At 43.3% G+C, this 18,180-nt stretch overlaps 2 protein-coding genes across 2 annotated transcripts in view; both read right to left on the minus strand.

Moving 5' to 3' along the window:
• The window catches only part of grid2ipa (glutamate receptor, ionotropic, delta 2 (Grid2) interacting protein, a), a 35,597-nt gene extending 28,007 nt beyond the window's left edge, over nt 1–7,590 (minus strand). The window contains exons 1-4 of the mRNA XM_050069086.1: nt 7,509–7,590; nt 5,669–5,922; nt 3,855–4,187; nt 3,607–3,761 (exon numbers count right to left, since the gene is read on the minus strand). Coding sequence (XP_049925043.1) covers nt 3,607–3,761; nt 3,855–4,187; nt 5,669–5,922; nt 7,509–7,590 — 824 coding nt within the window. The remainder of the gene's footprint in view (nt 1–3,606; nt 3,762–3,854; nt 4,188–5,668; nt 5,923–7,508) is intronic.
• A 2,491-nt stretch (nt 7,591–10,081) lies between these two features.
• e4f1 (E4F transcription factor 1) lies at nt 10,082–18,111 on the minus strand. The gene is made up of 14 exons (XM_050069862.1): nt 17,970–18,111; nt 17,596–17,705; nt 16,182–16,263; nt 15,302–15,483; nt 15,070–15,190; nt 14,819–14,971; nt 14,475–14,665; nt 14,119–14,355; nt 13,106–13,217; nt 12,764–12,981; nt 12,471–12,669; nt 12,219–12,382; nt 10,900–10,962; nt 10,082–10,713 (listed from the first exon to the last, which is right to left on the minus strand). The coding sequence occupies exons 1-14, from the start codon at nt 18,064–18,066 to the stop codon at nt 10,339–10,341; spliced, it is 2,304 nt and encodes a 767-aa protein (XP_049925819.1). The 5' UTR covers nt 18,067–18,111; the 3' UTR covers nt 10,082–10,338.
• Nucleotides 18,112–18,180: the final 69 nt, after the last annotated feature.

Consider the following 18,180-nt stretch of genomic DNA (forward strand, 5'->3'; position numbering starts at 1 on the left):
ACGAACTTTTGTGGCGGTGTGTCATTGCATCGCACCAGAAAAGGAGTGAAAGTTAGCACGTCCACCTGGGTGATGTGTTTCCATCACTGTCAGTGTCAATGGGGACTGAAATGTCCCCAGAGGTAGCTGCAGAGTCAGCGCTCCTTGCTTTCACGCTTCTCTCCAGGGTGAAGTCATTACGCTATGTCAAGTCGTTCCGTCCGCTTAGTGAAGGGGTGTGACGGTTACAGGCAGCTGTGGACCTGGACCCAAGGTGAGTCTGAGCGAGACGGAAGTAGCTGCCCAAAGGAAGAGGGCTTTTACTTTCTGCTTAGAGAAACATAATAATATGTAGTCTCTGGTTTTTATTTGATACCTAGTGGCAATATGAATGTCTATACCAGATGGCAATGAAATCATTCAGAGCCACAGATGTCAACCTCATGGTGGCCGTAGAGGAAAAGTCAGGGATTCATCTTCTCGGCATCATGGATATCTTTATCCAATTTCATGGCATACATCCACTAGATAAGTCTGGATCAAAGTGGTGGACTGACAGCCTGTGCCATCCTCACAGCCATTGCGCTAACATGGCAAAAAAAGCTTCTCTAAACACACCTATTAACAATATAACCAGCAACACCTTTCCCCAGGAAAAGACAGAACCCACATTATATTTCTTCCCCAGATGCCGGAGACATTACATTGTCAGCAGCAGCCATTAACACCAACACCAGCCTGAGGCATGGCTCACGGACAACCTGGAAGCAAAATTCCCTCAGGCTCCTACCACGGAAACATGTTCGCCAGATTCTGCTGTCAACATCAAGAGCTATTCCAAAGCTGGGATGAAATATTTTTAGCTCTTTCTAGTGCAAGATCTGCACAGCCTAATTGGCATATGAGAGCATGTTGCACAAAACTACAGCACAAACAGCACTCATAATGACAAGACAATGACACAGCGAGCAGAGGAAAGGAAGAAGAAAAACTTTGCATATCAAACGCTACAGCCCACCTGAACTAAAAACAACAGCGTGGAATTATGGGTAACTACAGCTATCTGAGGTTGATTTATCTAAAGAGAGATTCAGGCTCTTATTGGGAGAATTACAGTACTTTTCTCACTGGCTAAAGGTGAGGAAAACAACTAAAACTGTTCTCAGTCCTCTATGGACACTGCTAATGCATAATTAATGGGACTACTGTGCAAAACAAACATTACAAAGCATTTTCACAGGCAGCTTCTAATGTGCTATCAAAGCTGTAATACAGACAGCTGTGTCAGAGGAAACTGAGATGGCTGGACAAACAGCTTTTTTTTAAGCCTGAAGGAGAGCAAATTACTTCACAAAAATGAGTCACCAGAAAACTTAACACGAATTTATTGTTACGAGACTAAAGAATGCTTCAAATTCACAACAGCATACTTCATTAACCGATTATAAATAAACTTAATGACCAGTAAAATGCTGCAAACTCTGCACTACACAATGACAAACTGTTTTCAGCACTCACCTGAGGCAGCAGTTCATAATGTCTTCCCACATAGAACTTCAAAGCAAGGACTGCACGCATGTGTGTGTGAGAAGCAGTGCTGCGAGCACGCGGTCTGAGCATCTGCATGTTTTTCTGTTTTCGTACGTGTGCATATCTCAACCAGCAGCAGCAAACTGGCTGTAGCAGCTCAGAGCTGCATGCAGAGGAGGGAATAAAGACCATCCAGTGATGCGATACACAAAAAAATTGGTGCGTGTATCAAAGAGTGCATCACAGCTGACAGGGAGAAATGGGAAAGAAAGAGACCAACAGAGAGAAAGTCAAAGTGAGAGGAAGAGACAGACGGCGGGGAGGTATTGTGTTTAGGGGGTTTTGATTTTCCGATCAATGCTGAGGAGGAAGAAATGCAATATTCTGCGGTGAATATCTAACTATACTCTTGTGCACTGTACCTGAGACGGAACAAGTCAAGCACCCAAGGACGGCAGTCAGTGCCGAACATCTGGTCAGCTATTCATACGTGCCCTTACTGTACACCTCTCCCACATTCACAGTGAAATGCTGAGTATTATTGATTTCATGAGGTAATTAAGGAGTTCTTACTCCCTCACTTTGCCCTTATTACTGTGTAGAGCCTGTGTTGAGCAGTGAATACAGCTCAACTGTCTGTCAGACAAAATGGACTACAGCTCTCTCTCTGGTGCACTTTCTCAAGGGTTGTCAAAAACAATGATCATGAGAAAACAATTTTAGATGTACAACAAAGCCAGGGTTTTTATCTGGTGATTTCAGTGAGCCTTACTAAATATTATATAAATATTAATTTCCCCCACACTGCTAAATAGAATAAATTATGGATGGGTGATTGATTTAGTTTTAAGTTTTTGAAGGTTTTACTGCATCTCAAGAAGAGGTTAATCATCTATTGAGATGCAGAGTTTGCATTAGTTTGAACATCTTGCTTGGCTGTTCATGTTTTATAGTCAAGGTGCTGCTCAAATCCATTCATTTACAGCAGTTTTTAGTACTGCGTATTTAACAATTTCCAACCAAAACAACCTAATTTTAGGAAAGTTTTGGTTGTTTGGTACAGAGTAGTATTAAGGCGAGGCATAAGGGGAAAAAAAGAGAGGAGAAAGATTTATTTTATTTTGCCTTTTGAAACTTAATTCCACATATCAAGAATAAAGCTAACTCCTCTGGTCCATTAAACTGTGTCTTGTTATAAAACTCTCTCTTATTGCCAGCAGGTGTAACAATCGACACCCTTTTACGTGTCCATCGCCAGCTATTTCACTTTGCACAAATGCGGCCACCTCTTCCAAGTTTGTCTGGTTTCTCCCAAACACCACAATTTCTTCAAAGTCCTGAAACTCATTACCACACTGTGTGAAAGACGAATAACGTCCTGCCAAAGCTGATTCTGAAGTGCAATTTCACCAATTCATCCGCACATTTTAGAGCCAGCCACATGAGCTAATGCTACAAGCTGGATTTATTCTCAAAAATCTGACTTTAACATTGAAATGTCGAGTTTATTCTCAGCATTTTGACTTTATTTTTAAAATGCACACAGAAAAAAAAATCCTCTGATTTTTTTTCTTATGCATGGCGCTTAAGCTTTGTTCTCATATTGCAAAAAAAAAAAAGCAAAGCAAATAAAATCTTCCTTTTTCTCTTGTGTGTGGCCCAAATTCTTCTCTTGGTCATTAGATTCTAAGTTTCCCAATAAAAAAAACATCAGTTGCTTCCCAACAAGCTAAACTAAACTATAAATTCACAGGCGCTTAAACCCGTTGAGAGTTTAGACTGAAAACAGCGCTGCAGGCTAAAATATTAATGCATTGTCCTGGTTGCATCACTGGCAGTGACAGACACTGAAACAAGATGTAAAGCCACTACTGTAGCAGAACTTTGTCGCACACTGAATCTGATTTTTATTTGCACAGAAGTCTGTTTCAGTGCAGGGGGGAGAACGGGTATAAACATTTTCATGATATTCTCTTGTATCTGACAAGGCTTCTTTGATCACCACATGAGAAGGACTGAAAGGCTGGTTAGTCACACAAACACGCACACACAAGACATGTCTGACGTTTGAGTCTGTCTGAGCAAGTGATTGGCTACCTGACGCTGTCAATCAGCTGCTGATGCTCCTCTGTGATCAAGATGTCGGGGAGGGCCTCAGCCAGACTCTCCACATCCCTCTCAGCGGCGTACTGCTTGAGCACCTCAAACAGCTGTTCCTTCACATCTGGCTCCTCTCCGAGAACCTCCTCCACCTGTTAGATGAATTAATGTACATACTTAAATTAACATACATAATTAAAACAACAACAAACACATAAAATTACAAACATCTATTTCACACCCACTTTTTTGTTGAACTCCATGGCCTTGTGGGCGCGACTCTCCCTGACGCTGTCCCCGCTCTGTGACAACACCCTCATGCTGCTGCTCAGTCGCTTGGGCCGCCGGGCCATGCTGAGCACGCCCAGACGCAGAGGTCGACCCTGAGCTGCTTTGATCATGGCCGCTGCTGTTTCGTGATGCTTCACCGGGATGCCGTTGACCTCCATGACGTAGTCCCCGGCTTTGAGACCATTGCGACCAGCCGGACCGTTGGGCATGCAGTCCTCCACCATCAGAGGACTGTCTCCGACGATGGTGAAGCCAAAACGTCCATCTGGGCCGGGAGTGATGTCAATCTGAGGAAGGGAGAAGCATGTTCGCCACCTCAGTGCTGTTTTCACCTGAATGTTATGTGTGTTTTTGGTGTTTTTCCACCAACTAATGGTCCAGTGTGTAAAGTTTAAGGGGATTTAGAGGAATCTAGCAGTGACAATTTCAGATCGCAACCAGCTGAGATTTCTCCTGGTTAGAATTCCTTCAGTGTTCCTTGTTCAGGAGGTTTTTATCGGGAGCTGAATTACCCTCAGAGGTCTCTTCCTCTCCAAAACAAATGGACCAGGTGTCTCTCCTACACTTTTTGGCATGTCAGAGACAGGGCGCTGGCCTAACACCTGCTAATATGTGCTCAACTTCTTTCTCTGATAACTTAAGATGCAGGGGCCTTATTCATAAACATTCTACTCTCAGAGAGCTCCTAACTTAGACTAAAACAATTTAGTAAGGAGTCCTAGCTTAGGAGTGATTCAGGAAAGTTCTCAGAGCAACTCTGAGCAAGGAAGAGACAGAAACGTCTACCTTAGTGAGGAGGTGTGGTTCGACCCCATTGCTAGGTATGACACATTCTTTTAAAAGATGTGATTAGTTGTCACGGACACGCTCTTTTGTGAGCCTGCAAGGTGTGGAAATGAAATGAACTACATCACAATACGAGACTGAAAGTGTTGTCATTGTTAGCGTGATCACTGCTGATGGAAGGTTCTGACAGACTCAAGTCATCACTGCTGCACTGTTACATTTTTCCAGTTTTCCAAATGTCTTATTTTTGTGATCATTTTGTTTCTGGCGTTATAATGTTATTTCATTGGGTGGGATATGCGTGCATACCCCTAATGAGATCGACCAAAAACATAAATCATGCACGATCTAAACTGCAGCATTTCATTTAATCACTGTCATCCCGTGTTAGGAGAATATTTCTGCGACTTCTTTCTCTTTCTGCCATTTTCTCCTCTGATTAAGAAACCCTTCAGCCCCTTAAAAGTCCTTCTCCTCACTTCTGTTTTCCACCTTGAGCTCTTTATAGGCTAAGATGCTCTGTGAATAACTTTTATCTTAACAAGGACTTATTCTTAACTTTAAGGGGAAATTATTAAAAAACGTCATAATGCTAAGAATTTTCTTAGAATTTCATCCCTTGGAGCAACTCTTTGTACTAGGAAGCTTTGTGAATATGGCCCCAGATGTTCAGGGGGGTTTTACCCGGAGCCGAATAATCCACACAGGTCTCTTCCTCTCCAAAACAAACAGACCCAGTGATATAAACAAATAAAAACACAGACTAAAGCAGTTTCATGTTAAAGAAAAAAAAAAAAAAAAAAAGTGTTTTCCCACTCTCTCATCTAGGCTACTGTAGAAACACGGCAGTAGACGAGGACCCGCACCCTATGTAGGTTTACATTACACATTACATTATATTCCGTTTCTGAAGATATATCCCCCTAAATCCTACACACTGGACCTTAAAAGGCAAAATGTGGATTATTGGTTTTCAGCTGACCTGTTCGATCCGTGACACCACTCCGATGCTGGGCGGCACCGTCTTCAGGGTCTGCGCCAGGGCGATCAGTGCCGGTGTGCTGAGGTTGGTTACATCCTGGCCCTCAATGTCCACCACCTGGTCGCCTGGCTGCAGGCCAGCCAGGTAAGCACTACTACCCTCCACCACGGACAGGATGTAACTGGGTCCTGTGCCACCCAGTCGGAAGCCAAATGCCTCAGGCCAGTTCTGATTGGTGGGTGGAAGGCCAAGGACTGGAGGACGAACAGAGGATGTCACTTGGAAAAAGCCCCAGTGCATTAGACTTTAATGGGTTAATTGGGAGCTGAAACGGTTTACTGCGTGTCGGATATGTATGTCATATGAGAAATTAGGAACATTGCTAATCTGACTGCAAGCTGCTCAGTACAAGAGAGCAGGTTGTGAGCTGCAAAATGGAGGTCAAATGGTCCACTGGTTTAAATAGGGCATCTCAGTAATGGAGCTGCATGGCTGTAGCAGCAGGTGCACGAGTCTATGTAATGAAGCCACATATATAAAGACACAGAAGTCACGTTTTTAGATTGATGGATAGTTAAAGAACAGACTAGTGTGAAGGAGGTTATTTCTGACTGTTGGTTCTTCGCCCACATGAACCGCTGGCCTTCCCCTGGTCACTGGCCTCATTCTAATGCAGCAGAAAGTGTCCCAGCAGGCTCATTTGACTCCATCTCCACTCATCTACAGCCATCTAGATACGTCAAAGATATATATAGGACATTATAGGGAGCGGTCAGTCCACTTCGTGATGCTTTCTGTTGAAGATTTCTCACCAAAGAGCCCAACACGACTTCATATTCTGGATCACAGTATGAAAAAATGTTGTTAAATTTAGTTCATTTATTATTTCCGATCTTTTTGTCCTGCTCATTTGTACATTTTACATTTATATCAAAAGGCGCCTTACAATAAATATGGTGTAATTAGGAACTTTATCGCATCTACTGTTTGTATTAAAGCAGAAAATACCTGCATATAAGTCATTTGATGAGACATGTTTGCCTCAAGTCAAGGCGGCACTCCCACTCCTATCAACAAAGATTTAAATCAAGGCTTCACATGATGAAATGACTCCAAGGTGCAAATTTTAGAAAGGAGAATTTGACAGAAATACAACAGAGCAAACTTATGTAAGATACACTATAAAAATGCAGAAACACAAACAATTGCACGCAGTCATCCATCAAACCCCCGGCACCAAACTGCTCTGCTTTTCTTTTTGTAATTGATCAGAGGCACAGAAAGACGGAGACAGAGGGAAAGTGAGACAGACGGAGAAAGACTAAATTAGAGACAGGAAGTAAGAAAAGTAACACAAAAGTGCCTGAGCAGTGAGAAAATAAGTCTGTGCAACTTTGCAAAAAGTAGAAATGTCAGATCTACTTCAATGCAAAAAAAAAAAAAAAAAAAAAAAGACAAATCAGATCTCACCAGAGCACGGGGCTAAATATTCAGGGTGAGATGCGGCTGAGTGCATAAAACATATATCAAATCCAAAGACTTACAAAGTGCCACAGAATGTGGTGTCAGCTTGCTGGGAGGAAACATCAAACTGCAGCTGAATATTGATCTAAAATAGATTGGGAAATCACTGATACGGAGCTGCGGATCATAATCTTCTCTCCCCACCACCACCAGAACACAAGCAGCACTCAGAGGGGCTGTCTTCCTGTTCTATTCTCTCCAGCCTGCGACCCACTTACACAATGTCAGCTTCAGATCCTTTCCTCTTTGTCTTACCTCCAGCAGTTGAAGCAGTTCAGTTTCAACATGTAAAAAAAACTACCATTCAGAGACTTACAGAAATCTTTGGAAGCACTCCGGGTCCCAGACTTGCTCTGGCGCAGGGAGAAGCGGCCCTTTCTGCTCAGGAAACGCCTCATCCTCGCCCGGCTTGCGGCAGGGCACGTTCCAGCCAGCCTCCCTTCGCCCCCGGCCTGGAGGTTGACGCAGCCAAAGAGTGCCCTCGGACACCTTTGTGCTGCTCCTCACCTGAGCTCACTGCCTCCAAAAGCCTCTACCCTGCTAAGCAAATCAAGTGTGCCTAAGAGGTCACATCTGTAGGTTATCTGGGCCACTGCCTCCCCTTGTTCTTAATCAGAGAACCAGCAGTCTGCAGCTGAGGGCAGGGAGGCCGGAGAACAGGGGAGAGCGTCTGAAAGTCGGGCTCTCCATCCTGGGCGAGGCGGTCCAGCCTCAGCCTCAGCCTCAGTCCAAACCCTATGGCTGAGCGATGATCACAAAACTGGGACACGCTCACTTGGTCCTGAAATGGTTCTTTGCAAGAAAAGGTACTGCGAAGCCCCATTTTTCTATAAATACCTTTCCCTCTCTCTCTCTCCCACCCGCTCTCTCTGCCTTCCTTGGCTGCTCATGTGGATAGGGCCCTCTCAGAGGGCTGAGGAGTGACCCAGAAACCAGTGTGTGGCGTACCAGCCAGGGACACTTCTCTGATTATAGCGGCTGTGTTAACCTCAGTACTGGAACACCAGTTACAGAGATGTAGCCCGCAGACATGCTCAAGGTTGCTCACAATATTCCAACTGATCCAATGAGCTCTGGTGAATTTAGCGTAGGATTGCAAATACCAATACAGAGTTGACAGCGTGGCATGAGTCAGTGCAAGCTTTGTGGTGTGTACGTGTCCCAGAGGATGTTTTACCTGGCAGGTGTGTGTGGTTTCAAAGCAGGTGGTATTCCCATGATGAGATGGTAGATGACACTCACTCTACAGCCACACACTTCTAAAAACAAAGAGAGGAAATGAAATGAGACGGCAACAAAGGATGATAAAAATAATACAACAATAATACTGCAGGATCTCGGTGTATCAACAAAGGCAAAAAGACTTATACACAGGTTTTTACTAACATTGGGGGGACTTTGGGGAAACACAAAAACAATGACTGAGTAGATTGGAAACAACCACATATCCACGGTACTAGGGAGAGATATAGTAGATCATTCCCATTGCAGACATCCCAAATTTCCAGTTTAAAGTGCATTCAGTTAGGGTTAACTGAGAGAAATCCTACATGGTTGTTTCCACTCACCTTAACTATCACTATTCAAAACAAAAATGATTCTCCAAAGACAAGCAAACATGATCACAGAAATCTAATTAGCACACAAAATACATCACACACTCAAAGGTCAAGACAATCTTCATCAATCAATCAGAAAAACAGGAAATCAAAGACAAATGAAAGCAAACTGTATAAGAAAATAGCATTTATTTGATGCAAACTGCTCGAGTAAACTGATGACATTTTAATGTCTGGTGTATCTGTCATGCGTAAAGATGCATTATGGTTAAAACACTGTTCCATGGGAAGTTTGTACTCTCCTTGAATGGCCTCAAACAGGCAGGCACACACACACGCACACACAGATCTGGATCAGTCGGGCTTTAAAGGGCACCACATTTCAATTTGGAGATTAGAGCTGCAACGATTTATCGATTAGTTGTCAACTGTCAAATGAATCACAAACTAATCTGATCATCGATTAATCCGTTTTGAGTAACTTTTTAAGAGAAAAAAGGTTAAATTTATTTGATTCCAGCTTCTTAAATGTGAATATTTTCTGGTTTCTTTTAGAAAATACCCCATTTCCGATACCTAAACTTGCTTATCGTCCGATACTGAGTGCCGATCCAATGCCACTATGTTAAAAAAATAACAATAACAGCAGTATATGACGCGCCCATTTCTGTGTCAAGAAGACCAAAGCGTTTCGGAGATATTTTAAAATGGTAGAGTATTCTGATCTTGTACACGACATTGCCAACCTCAAGGGAATATTACTAAACTTTGTTAATGCCTTACATGGTATCAGATCAGTGCATACACTTGCATATTCGCCGATACCCAATTCAAAATTTTAGGCAGTATAAGAGGCATTTCCAATATAGGTAATGGTATCGTAACATCTCTAGTTTCTTCACTCCTCTATGACAGTAAACAGAGCATCTTTGGGTTGTAGACAAAACAAGACATTTGAGGATTTCATCTTGGGCTTTTTCTGACATTTGACCAAACAACTAATCGATTAATTGAGAAAATGAACTGATTAATAAAAATAATCTTCAGTTGCAGCCCTATTGGAGATGTAGAGTCCCAAAACTTGAGAATACCGACCCTGACGTGAGAGCAGAAGTGAAAACTGCGATGGAGCGATGCCATTTTAGGTAGTTTAAGTAGTAAGAAATTTCATTTTCTGACCGCAGCAAAGCAAAGAAACCAGGCTACAACAGATAAAAAGGCAGAGACATGTTCAGTTTGTACCAACTACAAAAGAAAAATGCCTTACAAAATTAATCTGGTTAGTTTTTTTTAAGCTGTATGCACCTAAAAGTTCAAAGATTAGCTGGCATACTGGATGACAGGAAGTGCTTAATTTCACTAAATCAATCAGCAAAAACCAAACACATGATCGAACTAGTCCTCATGCACACTCATTCTTTGTAGGTTTCACACAGACATTTCTTTGTAGGTTGTTCTACTTCTGTAACAATAAACCTTATAAACACTTTGGCCTTTGTTTTGTAGTCAGATCTCACACACGAAGCTCATATAAAGTCTACAGTAATTGGCTACACAGGTAAAGTTCATAGTTAAGATCCTCTTGGATCATACAATGACAGTCTGAATCTCCACCTCCTCTGGGGAGGTGATGACATATTCCTCTTGCTGCTGCACCATCTGTATTCCCTCCTCCACGGCTTCCTCGGTGGTAACCATGGTAACTGTTCCGTCTGCCGTCTCCACGGTGCCCGCCGTGGCCAGCAGCGTGCCGTCACTGATGGCAGAGGCCAGCGTCATTGCCACCTGCTCCGTCAGGCTCTCCGGAGTCGCGATGGTGATGGTGTCACCGCAGTCGGAGATGGATGTGCCCTCCTCGTTCATCGCCACGTTGCGCACAATGATCTGGTGGCTGCCTGTGCCACCGGCGCCGTGTGACTGGCTGACGATACGCTGTACCACTTTCATGATGTGGTTTCCCATCTGGCAGGTAGAAGTTTGATATAAAAAGGTAGAAGAGGAGTTGTAATATAATGAAAGCACAATTACCAGCTCTGATCAGATCCTGTGAATTTCACACTCTGCAACTAACTGCTATAAATCATACTAATATTCTCTTTCGTGTGTGTGTGTGTGTGTGTGTGTGTGTGTGTGTTGGTGTATACTGACCTCATTCTGGCCGTCTTGAATGAGTGTAACCTCTTCTTCCTGCACCTCCTCCTCTGTTTGAGTCTGGAGGATGTGAGAGAAGCAGAGCAAATACAATGAATCACCAAGCATTTAAGTGCACCCCAAAAACAAAAATACATACTTTACCTCTTACCTGTAGTGCTATTTATCAGTCTAGATTGTTTTGGTTTGAGTTTGCGAGTGTTGGGAAATATCAGCCATAGAGATGTCTGCCTATAAATAATGGAACTAGACGGCACTCTTGTGTCTCTTTCCAGTAATCATGACACAGTTACTCCAGATAATCCACAGACCTTGTTGTGAGCAGTTTCATGTAGGAACTATTTTCTTTCTACCAAATTACACCAGCCAACCATATCACCTCACAGAAGGAAGGCTGCATCTACTACTAGCTCACCTAGCACTACTGAAATAGCTTATGTTACAGTTCAGCCGAGGAACTTTTTAAACCTGACATTAAAAATTTTTGAATTTTGGATTTAGAATGTGATTTTAAGTTACAAAAGTTAGTTAAAGGGTTATTTGCTCACATGAAGTGCACAAACAGGAGACGCATGGAACTGGCAGTTCTCGTGCATAAATGCCAAGAGTTGCATTGGACAGAGAGGAGAACAAGAGAGGGAGGGGCTGCAAAGCAACTTGGCTGGCAGTGTTTGCATCTGCTTCCCTAGCAGTGGGAGAGATGTACGTAACATGCAGCAGAGAGTGGTGACCATCTGCGCTCCGCATCGCCATGGAGCAGCATGTGCACTCAAAGACAGAGACACACCAAGGGGTGCAGCCCACTCTGCCGACCTGTTGTGTGTGAGACAGAATCTACAACAGTCTCTTTAAACAGCTGAAGGAAGAGAAGAAGGAGAAATGGTGCAAGGAAAGATGTCAGCCCTAAGCTTAATAATAAATGATTTAAATATTTTTTTACCGTGGAAATTTGGGCTTTAATCAGGCTCTTGGGCAGAAACTATGTGGTTCATGTAGGGTTGGGCCTGAGTTTTTGGGCCAGATCAAAGCTCTGGATCAGAGTCAGAGTTTGCTGCATTTGGCAAAGGAAAGTGCTCAGTGATTGATTCCAATCAGCCGCCTAATTAATTTGCACTTCAATCAGTGATGTAAGTATCAGCATGTACTCTGCTAATGACTGCTAACAGAAAATACCTGCTGTGGACTGGGAGAGAAATGCTTGAACAAGTTTGATCCCAAAAAGTTCCACTTATGATTTACTTTTAACTGCATCTATAGGCTGTGTTGTAAGGGAGGGAAACCACACTGTCTCTTAATCCTACATCCCTGTGTCTCACCTTGATGATGTACTCCTGCGTGTCAGCCACCACTGAGGAGAACTCCACCAGGACAGCATGCGGATCCTCTGAGAGGATGGCTGCTGTAGCCAGGCTGTCCACTGACGCTTGCTCCCCTGTTGCCCCATCCTTCTGCTCACTGGAATCGTCCTTCTGGCAGCCTCCTGGTGGGAATCACAGGTTGTGATATTAGATCTGTCTGTGTCACTGCTGCAAATACTTTTTCTCTCAAAGCATTGTTGTCACACAGACCTTTTGCACGCATATGCCGATTGAGGGTCCCGTGCTCAGCGAAGCCTCGGCCGCACTTTGGGCACTTGAAAGGCTTCTCTCCGGTGTGATGGCGGATATGTCGCACCAGAGAACCTTTCTCCCTGAAACCTCTCAAGCAGAACTGGCACACGTAAGGTTTCTCATCACCATGGGTCCGCTGATGCACCTGCAAGGCATTCTGGGGCCAGACAAAGAGATATGTTAGAGATGACACTGCCTTTTATGTCTCTAAATGACAAGTTGGTGGGAACAAACTAAAGAATGAGACTCACCTTGGTCTTGTACCCCTTGTTGCACCTGGCACAGCGGTAGGGTCTTTCATCTGAGTGGGCCCTCATGTGCTCACGTACATGCCCGATGGTTTTGTACAGTTTTCCACATTCACCACACTTATACCTCCTCTCACTGACATGGACTTCCATATGTTTCTTCAGTAGATAACCAGTCAGGAACTCTTTATGGCAAAGTGTGCACTTAAAGGGCTTGTAACCTGCATGGAGAGCAAAATGTCCATAAAGTGATGCTATCTTCTGATTTTATATTTTGATCAATTTTAATTATAAGAGGGAGCTTACAGTAATGCTGGGAGTCATCATTAATAATTATGGACTTACCCATATGGCCCTTGAAGTGAAAGCGGAAGTAATTCAGTCCCTTGAAAGAGCGATTACAGTGTGGACACGTGTACAGTTTTGAGGATGTTTGACCATTTCCACTACCTGCTTCCTGCAAATGAAACAAAAGCAGACAGTAAAAATAAAGCTGTGCATGCAACACCAGACCAAGCTCTGCTGAGAACCTGTTCACATGTTTCCTAAACTGATTGGTAGGGTGGGCTGGTGTCAGGAGACACTGTGCCGACAAAAATGCAAATGTATCGAGGCGAAACGCTGAACGAGAGTAAATCTGCGGTAGGTTTTTACTTCAACTTTTGCTGGCAAGCGTGGTCACAAACAGTGTCCGACAATCCTGCAAAGTGTACCTTCCAGTATACCAAATTTTAACACTAGACATCACACTTGACTCGGCAGCCAATCCCAAATGAAACATGACGAGACTTGGCTCTGTTATTATCTCCACTGCTGGCTGAACTGTGAAATAAACTGGTGTAAGCTCATACACCAGACCAAATAAACCAGAACCAACTGTACTGATCAGCTCAGTGCCTCCCCCATCAGTTTCTATTAGTGGTTAACAGCTTTTCTGTTTTGTTACCCTCAAAAATAAAATAAAACAATACTGATTAATTATTAATCACTTCTCTCTAATGTTGACTGTAAATGGCAGCAGAAATCTTGGCAGAACAGTAGGACCTGTGCTCTGGAGCTCAGTCGCAGCATCCTGATACTGTATTTCAAGCACAGAGCATGGTAATGACTCAGCTGACCTGAGGACTGAGGCTGAACACACACAGCAGACCTACCTCTAGCTTACCACATCACTGTTTTACAGTCACTCATACTAACACTGAAAACACTGCAGAGAGTTACCGTCAATCTAATAAAAAAAATAGAAATAACAGAACTTCTTTGAGCAACTAATGTGGACCCTGTTTTCCAAGAGCTGTTTTCGAACACAATACAACGCAGTAAACGTACTGGTCAATCCCGATTTCTCTCATCCTTACCTCTGCCTCCATCTCAACAAACTCTTCTTTGACCTGGATCTCAGTGATATTCTCCTCCGCATCAGGACAGTCAGAAACCACTTTATCCATCTCCTCAGTAGTGTGTGAGGTCTCCTCAACTACGGCTTCCTCCGTCTCCAGTGCAATGCCAGAGTTAATGATGGCCTGGCAGATGAGGTTGTCGCCTGCTGCTGCAGCAGCCGCCAGGGCTTCCGCCTGCGACTGCTCTACTACAACCTGGCCAGAGGCAAAACAACAGGACAACAAAGAAGGTTTGATGAGCGTTACAAGCAAAACTGTCTCATACTCAGCCCATATTGGACTTTTAGCTAAATGTGCACCCTTTCTCTACTCACCTGTTGCTCCTGCGTCGTTCCATTCACCTCCATTGTGAAGTGGACCTGATGAAGGACCTCTTGGGAACCAGAGTCTACCACGCTGACGACAGCTGTCTGAGCCTCAACCATCTCCTGCTCCTCTGGCTGTTGCTCCACAACCACTACCTCCTGCTGCTGGCCAGCCACTGCAGCGCGATCATCTTCGACCCCTGGACAATTCACACACACCTGTCAGTGGCTCAACTGATGGGCACTTCTTCAGGTATTCTAAATATATTCTTGAATCGAGTACTACTACAGCTCATTTGCTTTGATAGAACAGCTTGTGCAAGACTATTAAGCTCCTGCTGTATAAGTCTGACCTTTTTGTACTCCATCTTTGCTGACCAAGATCTCCTTGTACTGAACAAAGCGGATCTTTTCAGTGCAGGGTGTGAGGGCCTTGAGGTGTCTGGTGAGAGCACCTGACTCTCGGAAAGACTGGCCACATAGGGTGCATCGATACGGCCGCTCATCTATAAGAGAACAGGAAGACAGTGGTGTTGTCGTTAGGTAAAGTGTGTGAGAGGACATCAATTCATGACAAAAAACAGTCCCTGTTTACTGTCTGTACCAGTGTGACGACGATTGTGACGGATCAGGGAGCCTTTTGTGCGAAAGGAGGTTCCACACAGGTCACATGAGAAGTTCTTCTGGTCACTGTGAGTTTTCATATGAGTTCTCAAGATGTTGGTCTGTTGGAAATTAGAAAATCTCATGTTATTCATCTCAGGTACTCACTTAAGAAAATATAACCAACATTTCCTCATAAAAAGACACACACACAAATTAAATGTATGACTCACTGTTTTAAAGGTCTTGTCACAGAGTTGGCAAATGAAGCGTCCCTCTTGGTTGACTTTGTAAACAGGCTTGTCACTGTCCGCATTGTCAGACAAGGAGCCTTCAGTCCCATCTGAGAGATCTGTGACTTTGAGCGAAATGACTTTCTTCCTTCGACCTCGACCCAATACACCGCTGCTTTCATCTGTGTGGAAAAACAGACAAATTAACAATGCAGTCCCCCTGCAGGTCTGATTCATAGAGTGAAACAAAATGGACGAGTTGACAGATTGATTAGTTATTCTACATAAACAATCAACAGCTATTTTTGCCAATTTATTGCTTCAGTCTTCTTTCAAGCAACAATGCTGCACCAGAGATACCCAAGTTGCTTTTCCAAGGGGCCACTTTTGCAAAATGACAGAAGGTCAGGGGCCGGTTTCTGGAATTTGAGGACATTCAGGGCTTAGCCCGGACCTCAGTTGGGGGTCCCAGGGAGTCCCCCTCAGGCACTTTTTTAAAAAGACAAGCTCTACTCTGATGCTTTTGCCATGCACTCTGGCACCTTACATTCAAAATACAAAGAAATTCCCATTTTAACTCAATTTATTTTAATTGTCAATGAGAAAATGGTCAGCAGGCCACCTGTTACCCTGTCATGGGCCAAATCTGGCCTACGGGCTCACATTTAGTACCACTGTACTGAGCATTCGCTGATGTTTGAATGTCTCAAATGTATGGATTTGATGCTTTTCTTTGTTATATATGGGAGTAAACTGAATATCTTTGGTTCTGGACTGATGGTTTGTCACCTGTGGGAAATTACAGAAGGTCTTTTTCACAGTTTTTCAAGAAAATAATTGGCAATTTAATTTAACAGTTACAGTCTTACAGTTAACTCACCATTAGTGATCTTCACTGGTTCATCCGAGGATGCACCTTCAGCTGTTTTCACCTCTGAAGAACTTCCATTGGCTGCAGTAACCTGGCAAAATATAGACCTTTTTTTAAATTCAGACTTTATTAAGGACACAACTCATGAGGGTCCATAGCACTATGAAATACAATTTAATAATAAAATAACATACAGATAAAAATAGAAGCCAGTTAGATGAGAACCTGATGGAGTTTAGTTCAGGGTTGATTAAGGCTAACAACACTGTTTATAGTATCAGTCAACATACACACACATCTATATATAGGATTCCTTATTGTAGCAGAGCAGGAGGATACACCAAGCAGATTCTTGGAGCTTTACGCAGCAGCTTTATACTGTCATTGTAAGCCACTGTAGTTTAGTTTATCTCCTGCTTCCTGTTTTTAACTGAGATATCTGCTTTATTTTACTGTTTCATGTTCACTATAGGGTATAAGAAGTTGTGTAAAGTTGCTGCTCGAAAACTTGACATTTCCTTCTTTAGGTGTTTCACAATAAAAGTTGATACATAACAAAATAACTAAGGACTTTTACTGTGAAGAATCTACAGGACTTGAAATGTGTTATTACAGAATTAAGGGAACCTTGTTAGCAGCTTCTCTTCAATAAAGTCAAGTCTAATAATATGGCAGGGAGGAAAGTGAAAGCAGAGACGGCTACAGTGAGATGTTGATGAAGAAAGTGAAAGCAGAGACGGCTACAGTGAGATGTTGATGAAGAGCTGCACACAACAAGCTCTTACTGCACCTCTGCAAACAGCTCACCTCCAACAGGTAAACTTATTTTACCTGCCCTGCTGTGGAAAAACACATGCAGCAAAAATAACAGGGGACTTTAGCCGTGGATCAGCACTCTGCTTTTAAATGACAAGTTAAAGAGGGTAGCCCTGCTGTAATGGAAATGCATATCCCTGCTGTGCTGGGCTGATGGCCCAAACCAAGCCAAGCCAGCCTGTGCATGTCACCTTTTTTTTATAGCAACGCCAGAGGTGGGCAGGATATTATGGGGTGCAAAAAGCTTTAAAAAGTGAAGCCTTCACAAACAGAACACATATTGAAGCTAGAAACCAATATGTTTGCTTGTGCATACAACTTACAGCAGTCTGTAAATATCCTTAACACTGATAGAGCATTGATTTTATGGCCCAGATATTTAGTCCCATTATGCCAGAATGATTGAAATCAGGAAACACTAACTTTCTGTCTTCCCTACTTCTGTTGATTATAATGCAACTCTTTTTTGCACAATATGTGATGTCAACATCTATGCCATGTTAAGAGCATATCCTCAAAACCTGTTTAAGACAATCATCCCTTCAATATAAATGATTTACCACTGCTGTTTTTCCTTGATATCAAACCCACAGATCACAGTTCATACCTCTTGACTAGTCTCCACACGTTTACAGTTGTGCTGCAGCTTGTGCTGGATGAAAGCCTCCAGCGTGGAGAACTCGGACTGACAGCGTCCGCACTTGTGCACATCTTCATCTGACAACACAAAGACATGCACATTACAAAATGAGACAACTTCATTATCTGTTTGTGCTCCCAGATACCACCGAGCTGATGTAAACGTTTCTGAACACTGCTGACTGGCTGCACTTCTAATCTGAGTAAAGCTAATACCTAGCTAATGTTGTTGCTAACGGCAGCTAGCCGCTAGCAACATTTCCTGATGGAGGAAGTTAGCTAGGCCCAAACACAACATTTGATAAATATTTCAGTCTTGTTCCAGCGAGACAAAGTTCAGACCTTCATCTCCCAGTGTTGTCTGAATGGTGATCGTCTCGTTGCCGTTTGTCGTTTGCTCAGTCTCTGTTTCTGCCGTATGATTATTTTCTACATTCATGTCGTTCGAATTCTCCGTCTCTGTCGCAACGCCGCTACAAGGAGGGAAAACATGGCGGATTTACGACCTCGTAGTCATAACAACAAAAGGGCGTGTGCGCGTGTCTTTTTCATC

Source organism: Epinephelus moara, chromosome 18 (assembly GCF_006386435.1).
Source record: "Epinephelus moara isolate mb chromosome 18, YSFRI_EMoa_1.0, whole genome shotgun sequence".
NCBI classification, from domain to species: Eukaryota; Metazoa; Chordata; class Actinopteri; order Perciformes; family Serranidae; genus Epinephelus; species Epinephelus moara.